This window comes from Arachis hypogaea, chromosome 8 (genome assembly GCF_003086295.3).
Source record: "Arachis hypogaea cultivar Tifrunner chromosome 8, arahy.Tifrunner.gnm2.J5K5, whole genome shotgun sequence".
NCBI lineage: Eukaryota > Viridiplantae > Streptophyta > Magnoliopsida > Fabales > Fabaceae > Arachis > Arachis hypogaea.
The window spans coordinates 27,026,544-27,037,459 of record NC_092043.1 but is presented as its reverse complement, the minus strand read 5'-3'; the positions used below and the strand labels follow the sequence as shown (position 1 = coordinate 27,037,459).

Below are 10,916 nucleotides of genomic sequence, written 5' to 3'. Positions count from 1 at the left end.
GGAAAGTAACAACCAACAATAAACATGCTTCATTATAATGTAAAATACAAAGCGACTTAGATGAAATGGCATAACTGGAAACATGCAATACTAAGTAGAAGAAATATGCGGACAATTCCGTCTTGTATGACCCGGTTGTCTGCAAAGTCCGCAACGCTTTCCAAGTCCCGACTCTACCTTGTCCATCTCATTCCTGGTCCTCGTCAACACCGGACGTCCTTCCATTGTTCATCGGAGATGGGGGTTGGGAACGACGCGTTCACCATCGTATGGTGCCCACAACTCCTTGTTCGGCATTAGAGGAAATTCCATCTGGTAAACCCGGAACACGCTCTCAACATAATACACTGCCATGACATAACGCTGCCAATCAACCCTTGCATGTGCACATGCAGCCAACGCATGAGCACATGGATAGTGCAACGCCAAAAAGTATCCGTAGTCACATCTGCCATGTTCTAGGTAAACCGTAAACCACTGTACCCCCGACGGCCGCTATCTCCCGACTGAACAAGCATTTGGGAAATACCTTCTCTATTTGCCAGTATTGCTTTCTACAGAAATTGTGAAAAAACTTGACCACATGCGATCTGCGACTGTGCCTCTCGACCCTTCTTGACAAATAATGCATTAAGACGATGGTAGGTAGACTTCACAATTGCACATACCAGAAAGTTGCGAGTTTTCTTGAGAACTGAGTTGATATACTCCGACAGATTGGTTGTCATGTGACCGTATCGACGGCCCTCATCACGATGCTATAACCACTTCGGCGGCTCTAACCCTCAGATCCAGGCCATCATTCATGGAGATGTGACCGTATCCTCGCTGCTAATTAACTCAATGTAGTACTGTGCCAGCTCTTGTGTCTTAGAATACGCCGCGTTGACTAGGTGCCTTTTTGCTTCCTTGCTCTTGAAACTTGTTGCAAAGTTAGAGGCAATATGTCTCACATAGTACACATTGTGTTTCCATCCACACCCAGCCCGCTCTAAAGCAGCCTTTATTGCTGCATGCCGATCAGAGATAAGTAGTATCCTTGGTTGAGTCGTTACATGTCTCTTTAGATTCGATAGGAAAAAGAACCACGAATCAGTATTCTCCCTTTTGACAATTGCAAAAGCAATGGGTAGGATGTTGTTATTCCCATCCTGCGCTATACCCATCAACAAGGTCCTTGCGTATTTGCCATACAAGTGTATTCCGACCACTGATACAAGGGGCACGCAGTGCTTGAAGGCTTCAACACAGGACGGAAATGACCAAAAAACCTGATGAAATATGACACTGTGCCGGTCCAACGTGTTGCCAACATAGTTCGGACGCGTTTGGAGGTCAACAATTGTACCTGATACAACTACACTTAATTAAAACCATGCTGTAAGGACTCCAACTTATAAATTAACATAACTTTCAATTCACAAGGTTAGCTGGAATGAAAGCTTGCAGTGCGTTGAAATATCTTCGAGCTGGTCGTATGACTCCTCCCGATCACCATAAATTTTGGCAATTGCCTTCTGCTTTGCATGCCAAACCTTCTTGTAAGAAACCTTGTACCCGTATGCTGACTCGACGGAACCTTGCAATACCTTTATGCAAATAGTAGCATTCGCTTGTACCATGGGATATATACGGTGGCAGATGACTTTGCTATCAAGTTGAGCATGATCTTGCGACATCGAGCTTGCCAAACAATTGTGAGGCCCTTCGTATTTTTGAATCACCCAAAATCTGGATGCCCTTGTCTTCGAAACTCGAACCTTCCAATGACATTGGTCCCCAAACTGCTTACATCAACATACATACCAAGTTTGATCTGACTCTACCACCAGTGTTTTGCACTTCTACGAATGCTGTAGTTTTTCACGGCAAGTATAGCAGTTTCTCTATTGAGAAATTTCAAACCAACCTACAGCTCCATCTCACCGGACAAAGCATAGTTGCTCGGTGTGTCTTCAGTGGTGGTCGAATCCATTGCCACGAGATTTAAAGACAGATAGTGGCCTGGAGTGCCGCTAGATCCACCAACCAATTCGACACGACTTGGAAGATCCTTCTCGCGGTAAACGGGTTGGGTTTCAGGAACCACTTCTGCTTCTTCACCACTATCATCTTCGATCTCATCTTTGTCGGAAGTGTCTGCCAACCCGTCAACAATACCTTCTAGGGATGCAACTTGGTTAGAAGGGGAGGAACGTGCACAACGATTTCCTGCAGTTTGTTCGTGCATCACAAAGGCATTGAAGGTGGGACTCGGAGCTCTAACAATCTCCTGGAATGGCATCAAATCGGCGGCATGGAAATTTCCAGGTTGCACCAGATTATTGGAACTAGAGGAGCTTCCACCAACATCATGGAGACACACACATAGCTCCAATGAGTATATACTTCCAATGCTCTGATGATAAGAAAACATCATCGAAATTTGTTGGTCAGATTTAATCTGCATTTTTTAATACACAAATGAGTTGGCGACTGCAACTGGCATTCTCTAAGTCAACTTCGTGATTTTCTTCTTTCCGACCATACTGGTATTCATGAGGATCACATTCTTTAGCTCTTACAACGATGTTTGCGGCAGGATCATTATCCACAGTGGATCGTCCAAATGTAATACCTTCAAATGTAAGAGAAATTTCTCCATTAGGATATACGATAACGTAGACATTTTCGATAGCCATAGGAACAACAAAATACTAACTTCAGTATTTTACAAAGAAGGGATGAAGGGGAAGAGATGGAGATGGGAGAGAGTTGTTGGAGATTAATTTCTCTGTGGCGCAACAATTATTTCCAACCATGGTTGCAAGCTGCCTACCACAGCCCTTTATATAGCAAAATCTAGGCTCCATTTCGTGTGGAGTACAACTGCTTTAGGTCCATTTCGTGTCTGGTCCGCTAGTCTTATCCATCTGGTTCCATTTCGCGTGTACCACCATCGTCATGGCCCAATTCGCGAACGCCGGGCATGAAACGCCCATTTCGTGGGCGCTATCCAGGTAACGGAAACCTGGCCCATTTCGTGGGCACCATAGCTGAGGTGGAGTATATATCCACTTCATGGGTGATGGATCTGAGATGGAGCTGCGCATTTTGGAGATTATTTGCAGCCGTGCGTATTTAGAGAATTAATCTTTTTTCTTTATTTATTTCAATAAAAAGCAGAACATACTTTTGGATATAAGAGAATATATTATAGAAAAAGTTTAGGGGCCAGCAACTTTATTAAATTCTGGCCAGTATGTAACTAGCAAAACGAAAATGAGTAATCTTACACTATTGGATGAAATCTCACACCATTAAAAATATCATTAATAACTATTTAATGGCTAAAAATCACAAAAGTTATTGGTCCTAGCACTCCTCTGTATTATAAATACATTGACGCTTTTCAATTAAATGCATAGTAAACATATTAAATTTATTAGATTCGTTAAAAAAATTTGTTTTAATATTCCAAAGACATAAAATATTTTATATAATTATTTAGGTAATTAATATAAAATATATTTTTTTATTAATGTAATATTATATAATTTAATATACATATAAAATTATTTTATACTAACAATGTATTAAAATCAAATTTTTACCATACAACTAAATTTTGCACATATTTTTAGCTTAATTTGGACAATGTCAGCTGGCCGAATTTTTCTATTATCCACATAGCTCGGCGTCCTCACCAGAATTTTGGTTCAGGATCAACACAAATGACTCTATTAGTAATTTAAGATTGCCAAAAAATTTTTATTAAAATTTTTAGTGCAAATTTGGAAACTGAATTTTGGGATATTTTCTTTGAGTTTATAATTACACCCCAAAGAAGACATGAAAATATATAAGTTGAAGTAATCCAAAAGGGAAAGTATGAGAAATCAATTGAATACTTGTACAATGTGTACAATAGAGGTTTATGGAGTATTAGAAATATAATTATTAGTATTACTTTTTTTCATCAGCTGAATCTTTTGAGATGAGTGGTATCATGACATGATATTAGAGCGCTAGATTCGAAAAGTCAAGAATCAATTTAATATTTTGGCAAAATGTTGGGAAGATGTTTATTATCCCTAGTACTGTATACATTGTACAAACAGTCCATTGTATCCCTAGCAAGATCCAATCCAAAATTGTTTTGGACTTCTGTTAAAGCGATTTGAACAACTCTCATACAGCTTCCCTTCTTGTTGCAACCATTTAGTCGTTGCTTGAGAAATATTGAAACGTGTCATTTAATCATATGTTTAGAAAAAGAAATGGTTGTACATATGCATTGAAATTTAATTACATTCGATAGTTCTTTTTGTTGGGAATAAGGAGTATGACCACAATCCAATCAATCATGTGTTAAATAATTTATTATTATTATTATATTAAAATGTTAATATAATAAGGTCTTTGATTAAATTTAGATATTTATCATTGTGATAGTGATCATAATATTGAGAGATAAATCTTTTATAATTTAATCTAAATTGTTCTTAGTCATAGGATTATTAAAAAGGACATTAATAATCCGAAAAGACCAATATATATATATATATATATATATATATATATATATATATATATATATATATATATAATGGTTTTCATTGGATGAAGATTAATAGATCTCATTTATTAAATTATATATATAAATGGTGCATATAGAGATATGACCATTGAACTGACTCACTTTGAGAATTCCTAATGGTTATAATTACCGCATATTTGTCAGTAGGATATTCTCAAGATGAACATAGTAATAGAGTTTCCTTTGAACTGCGAATGTCATAGTAATTAACAATGTATTTATCATACTTTGATTCCGGACACCTAATACCCTAGGGTGCTAGTTGAATGGATATTGGGTATGATTTAAATACTTGTAGAATTAATGATTAGTCAATAAGAAATCCGTCAACTCTCGGTAAAGAGTTTGAGCTCTATGATTATAATGACTGAGAGGAATAAAACCTTGGCCAAGGGGATTGAATGAATGAAGAAATGCTTTCTTAGGTCATTCACAGTTCATTATAATAAAGGTAACAAGTTAGAGTTTGACAATTAAACCATACTCTAAAGGTTAACCAAGAGCTGAAAAGATGGAAGGAATTGTACTTTGTTCTTCTGAGGTTCTTAGTAAAAATATATTACTTCATACTATCGGGTCGTTGTGGAGTGTTGCTAGACGTCAACCTTGATTAGTAAATTTAGTACGACTAATTTACTACTCGCTTAGTATTGAACCTATAGGGTCACACACTAACGAGTGTTCTAACCTTTGTTATAGAATTATTTAATTATTATTTTGATTTGATCAAATAAATAATTATATTAATTCAAATGGAATATTATTATATTCTTTGCTAGCACCAAGAATATAATAATAGTATGATAATTGAGAACATTAAATGAGATTTGAGAATAATTAGTTATTCTATTTCTGAATTTGGATGAGATCCTAACTGATTCTGTTTTCAAATTGAGTTATGATATGATTCATAAAATTAGAATGATTCGAATTTGGAATTTCAAGATATGATTTAAATTTGAATTGAGAATCAAATTTAAAATCAGTAACAAATCTCATACTATATATATGTACGTCAAGAGTACAGGAAAGTCACAAGAGAGAATAACAAGAGTTTTATTCCTTTACCTCTACGCACATAAATGTATGTGAGCCTAATTCTTGGAGAAGAATTTTATGACGTGCAAAGAGTTGCAAGAGGTTTCTCAATTTAGATCAGATGTCCATTGGTCAAGGAGTTGACAGCAAAGGTTGATCTTAGTGTGGATACACATAGCGTCTTCGTACCATCGAAGGAGAAAAAAGATTTTTTACTAGCGTACTCAGGTATTTAGATCTAATCTATATATTCTTTATTATTGGAATAAAATTTAAGCACAAAAAAAATAGATCTTTAGGATTACCTTCTTTTCTTCCGCTGCGTGTTATGAATACATGGTAATCACTTTTTGGTTATTTTATTTGTTTCTTTTCTTTTCGACAATAATAATAGTAAAAAAAAAGGCAATGCTACCGGCCTTATATAACTAGATACACAGTTTTTTATAGTTGATAGACAGAATCACAGAACTATCTTTAATTATTTTCTTGAATTAACTATGCATAATTATAAACGGTTAAAATATTTTTATCCATTAAAAATGTATCCGCTCCTTAATTATCTAAGGTATGTCCTTCGCTTAATCTGAGAGAATAATTCTTTAACTTATAGTTAAATGTTACTTTAAGATAATCCTTCGCAGTGGTACAAGAGTTACAGATAACCATTATGAACAAAATTTCAGTTTCCACAATAATTGAATCTGATATCAAACCATATAAAAATGTTCTATGATTCACGATCTTGAGTCATGCCATGGAAAACAAAGTCAAGTGAAGCGATCAAGCATTATAGATAAAACTTGAAAAACATATATAGGACTAAAAATAAAGATTCAAATACAAAACGGTAGAGCAAATAAAACATAACCGTACATTAACTAAAAGTAAAAACTCACATGCATTAGTTTTCTTCGTGTGAAATTGATAATTGAGAGTCGTTAGATAATAATTTACTCAAATATATTAAATCATTTAACAATTTTCAATTAACAATTTCACATAAAGACAACATAACCTTTTGTATTAAATAAAAAACTTATAAACGCATGTAATAATAATAAGTTGAGTTTCACCATTACTCTATCTATATAAATGAAATCAGCTAGCACCAGATTCACCACCATGGCCATGGCCATGGCCATTTCCGTCACCACCACCACCGTCGGCAGCCACGGTCACCGCAGCAGCATCTCCCTGAGCTGCGTCTGTTTTTGAAGCTTCACCACCTTTGATGATGTTTCCCTTGTCAGCATCATCTTCCACCTCGTTTTCCTTATTCTTTGGGCCTCTGATGCAGAAACAAAAGCCATTGAACTTCATGGTTGACGACACAAGTAAGAAGCTAAGTGATGAAGTATTAAGGAGTATATATAAGAGAAACAGAAAAGAAATAAAGTAGACCACACTGCCAGCTTACATTTGCTGTTAATTTTTTTTTCTTTTATAGCAGAACGATCAAGGATGGCTAATGAGAATGATTGATAGGTACTATAATTGTTTTAATTATTTTTTTTTTATGTTTTTGCTTTTCATGGTCGAAAAAGTCACCCGGAATAAACGGACATTGATTGAATTTTGCTCTCTTAGCAAATAAAGGCATGCATTCATAGGTCTAATCTATTTATATATCCATTCTATATTATTAAAATCGTATTCTTTCGATTAATAACATAATTGACATGGGATTTAAAAAAATTTGTCCATTGAGACAAAATATACATAATATAAAAATAACTTTTATAATTAAAATTTGTTATTGTAAAATATAATTAATTTTTAAAATTTTAACTAATAAATTAAACCACTAAAACAATAATTTAAATAATAACATATAACATAGAATTTTATTTTTTTTGATATAATTTAAATATAATTAATTATTTATTGAGATAAATATTATATTTTTAATATTTAATTTGACTGAAATAAATTAATTAATTTTATTTTAATTATCATTAATTTTTTGTCTTATGTATTTTGATTGAAATGAATATTAAATTATTTAATATTTTATTTGACTACGTTACCTATAACTCATCAATCATATTAATTATTTAATTTGATTGGAATAAATAAATTAATTTTGTTTTAATTTATATTAATTTTTTTGTCATATATCTTTTGAAAAGATTTTTAGTTTCTTCAACTATTTAAAAGTGATACTTAGCACTGTTATCTAAAACATCAATAAACAATCGTTTATTATTCGGTAATAAGGTCAATCTTTTTATTTTTCTTAATAAGTGAAAGCCTGCTTAAAATTTAAAAATAATTAAAATATATTATGTCTTACAAGAAAAAAAGTCAAAAATAAAATCTTTAGCTTAGTATAATATATACTTCTATGAATAAAAAAGTATGGTATTAGTATAATTTACCTTTCTAAATTTGTAATAAACAGAAAAAATGGGAAAGACAGGCATATGGCAGAAAATTAAGTAAGTAGTACCTAATCGTAAGGAGAGGGAATAAAATTTTATAGGTGAATTTCCTGTGTAAATTTTTTTTTATCGTGTATCTATTATAAATCTACCATTTTTCTAATAACCATCATAATAGTTATAAATAGGATTGGAATAATACTATTTAACCTCGGGGTCTTACCCCAAAAAAAGTGTATATGCTACAGAAATATTGCTTTAATTTGAGAGTCTTCTTTTACATGGTGGTCCTAATATTTTACAGAGATTCGATGCCTGTTTCTAACGAGGCAGGTAAAAATCCATTTTGGCTTAATTTTTAATCAATGCAAACCATAATAAATAAATACATATGCTTGCAAGATTGAGATGATGCATTATTTGGGTAAACCACAAAAAGATAAACCTGAATTATTTCATTGTCGGTAAAAATATTTTTAAATTTTATTATCGGACAAAAATATTATTAAATTATTTAAAAATAAGACAAAAATACTTATTCATGAATTGAGATGTTTTATGTTAAAAGAAAAGGGTAATGTGTAAAGTGCAAAAAAATATTTTTGTTAATGAAATAGGTCTAATCACAACTGAATATTTTTGGTATATTTTTAAATTATTTGAAAATATTTTTGTTAATAACAAATTTTAAAAACATTTTTATCAGTTCTAAATTAATTTGAGTGCATTTTTTATGACTTAACCCACGTTATTTTATTTCATGGGTTTAATACTTCGGTTGCTTAAAGAATCAAGAAATTCTGCGTGTGTGTATATATATATATATATATATATATATATATATATATATATAAAAAAAATATAACAGAAAAAGCTATGATTGATGACGCGATATTGGTCTCTATATGACGATAAAGAACCACTGAATCTTATAATAAAGAAAAAGAATCAAGGAAATTTATATATCAAAATAGTATAAAAAAAAGTATTATTTATAATGCCAAATTGGTCTCTATACTAAGTGCACCGGGTTTTCAAATAATGGTTATTCTAACTTTTAAGAATAGTAATTAATATGCAGAAACGATGAGTCGTACGGTAGAAGGTTAGTATTATTTATATAAAAAATGTGTTGTGTGTATATTGAACTATTGATATCTGCTGAAATCCAAATCGAAACGCCCCCAGATTTAATTCATGAGAATTAATTGTTCTACTCAAGAAAGTGATAGTGCTTTGATTCTACTATACAAATTGAAATGGTACAAAGAATGGGCGTTCTAGACTTCTAGTGTTCTGCAAATTCATGTTTGAGTTTAACAAAGGCTTCACATGCTGAGTGTATAACAAAATTGCTCATATTGAAACCATCTTGCTTCTTTTCTATTAAACTAAATATTAATGATGGTGAAAAAAAATAACAAGAATATGTCAACCATACAAATACACGTCTTCAAGGCATCGCTTCACAAATGCAATAGTATATTATCATCCCGTAACTCCTCATTGCCATCACTGTACAGCCAACGATCTGTCTTGCTTCATTTTCACAAGATTGCTTTGAATGTTGCGAAGAACTGGCCCATAGCTGCAACATATCAATTACATTAACTTTGATGCAATAAACTTAATACCAGAGTGAACAAGTGTGGGCATCATAGAGAGAAAATATGGATAGAACTTTACAAGCGTGTAATGCCATCGTATGCTTGTTTGACTTGTTCGAGTTGTGCAGAAAGCCGCATGACTTCTGCTGATAGTGCCTCTGCTCTACTCTGTTCTTTTACAAGTGCACCCTGCCACATGAACAAAAAGGTGCAAAAGAATAATGTGTGGATGACAAATTGTCAAAGCAGCAGAGAGAGATCTCAACAAGTTTTCCATAAGAAAAAATCAGACTGTCCTTAAGATCTAATGTGGCAGTTTATTTAGACATCGGATGTGTAACACATGGGACCCATCAAGCCAACATGAAGAGACAACACAGAGTAAGGGACAAATATGCTAAGCAGAAGGCAAGTACTTTACCTTCACAGATGCCATCTCAGCCGTGGTTGCCGAGGAACTAATCTCATGAGCCTTGTCCTGGAAGCTCGTAGCCTGTTCCATTCTTAATTTATCTAGAATCCCACGAAGCTCTTCATTTTGCTTAAGACACTCCAGTACCTGCATCATCACATGTCAGCAGACAATTTACCCAAAGAAGCAAAATTCTTTACAGCCTGAAACTATCATATTTGTTTGTAAAATCAGAAACCCCCCAAAAAACGATCTAAAAATTAAACATGACACAAAACAGGGCAGATTGTTACCTGGTTTTCCCATCTCACTGCAGCTCCAACTGCCTCTTGATATGAATTTGAGAGATTAGAATTCTCCTCAAAAAGTCTCTCTATTTCAGTGGATTGAGAATCAATCTGCCAACATGATGTTCAAAACAATAGCGAGACAAAATGGAATATAGAAAGCAAAGTACCTAATAAAATGTAGATATACCTCCAGTAGAAGTTTCTGCCTACTGCTTTCCAACCTTTCAATGGCTAATGCCATATCATGCAACTGCCTTTCAAGTTTTTGCTTGTCTTCCTGATACACCGGAAATTGAAACAACATTAGACCAAACTAACTCAAATCAGCTCACAGATGTCAAGAAATTAATTCACTGAATAATCCATGATAAAGAAGTTTATCTCACCATAGATAATGGCTTGTTAGCTACTACTTTATCTGAGACTTCTGCATTGCACAAGCCAGGGTCAATGACATGTTATAGTGCATCAAATCTACTAGATGAAATGTCAACTCAAATGTGAGAATCAGAACCAAATGTTGAGTCCATAGAAATTCTCGCTAGTAAATATGCAGTCATTTGTACAAAGAATAGTTGAAACGAAACAATCATGGGCTATGAATAT

The 10,916-nt window shown here is 33.4% G+C and overlaps 2 protein-coding genes across 2 annotated transcripts in view; both read right to left on the bottom strand.

Annotated features, from left to right (window-relative positions):
* Window positions 1-803: 803 nt before the first annotated feature.
* Window positions 804-1,679, bottom strand: LOC112705158 (uncharacterized). Its single transcript, XM_025756011.1, has 2 exons — window positions 1,448-1,679; window positions 804-1,348 (listed from the first exon to the last, which is right to left on the bottom strand). Exons 1-2 carry the CDS (start codon window positions 1,677-1,679, stop codon window positions 804-806), a joined length of 777 nt encoding a protein of 258 aa, XP_025611796.1.
* Window positions 1,680-9,209: 7,530 nt separating this feature from the next.
* Window positions 9,210-10,916, bottom strand: part of LOC112706669 (uncharacterized) — a 4,037-nt gene continuing 2,330 nt past the window's right edge. The window contains exons 10-15 of the mRNA XM_025758091.3: window positions 10,697-10,737; window positions 10,498-10,587; window positions 10,314-10,418; window positions 10,030-10,167; window positions 9,688-9,797; window positions 9,210-9,589 (exon numbers count right to left, since the gene is read on the bottom strand). Of these exons, the coding sequence (XP_025613876.1) occupies window positions 9,514-9,589; window positions 9,688-9,797; window positions 10,030-10,167; window positions 10,314-10,418; window positions 10,498-10,587; window positions 10,697-10,737 (560 nt within the window). The 3' untranslated portion in view covers window positions 9,210-9,513. The remainder of the gene's footprint in view (window positions 9,590-9,687; window positions 9,798-10,029; window positions 10,168-10,313; window positions 10,419-10,497; window positions 10,588-10,696; window positions 10,738-10,916) is intronic.

Excerpts from the sequence above, each read along its gene's own strand:
- LOC112705158 (XM_025756011.1), bottom strand. The coding sequence starts at position 1,679 with ATGTCGCAAGATCATGCTCAACTTGATAGCAAAGTCATCTGCCACCGT. Across the intron at positions 1,349-1,447 it reads CGAAGATATTTCAACGCACT|GTACAATTGTTGACCTCCAA; the intron begins GCAAGCTTTCAT and ends TAGTTGTATCAG.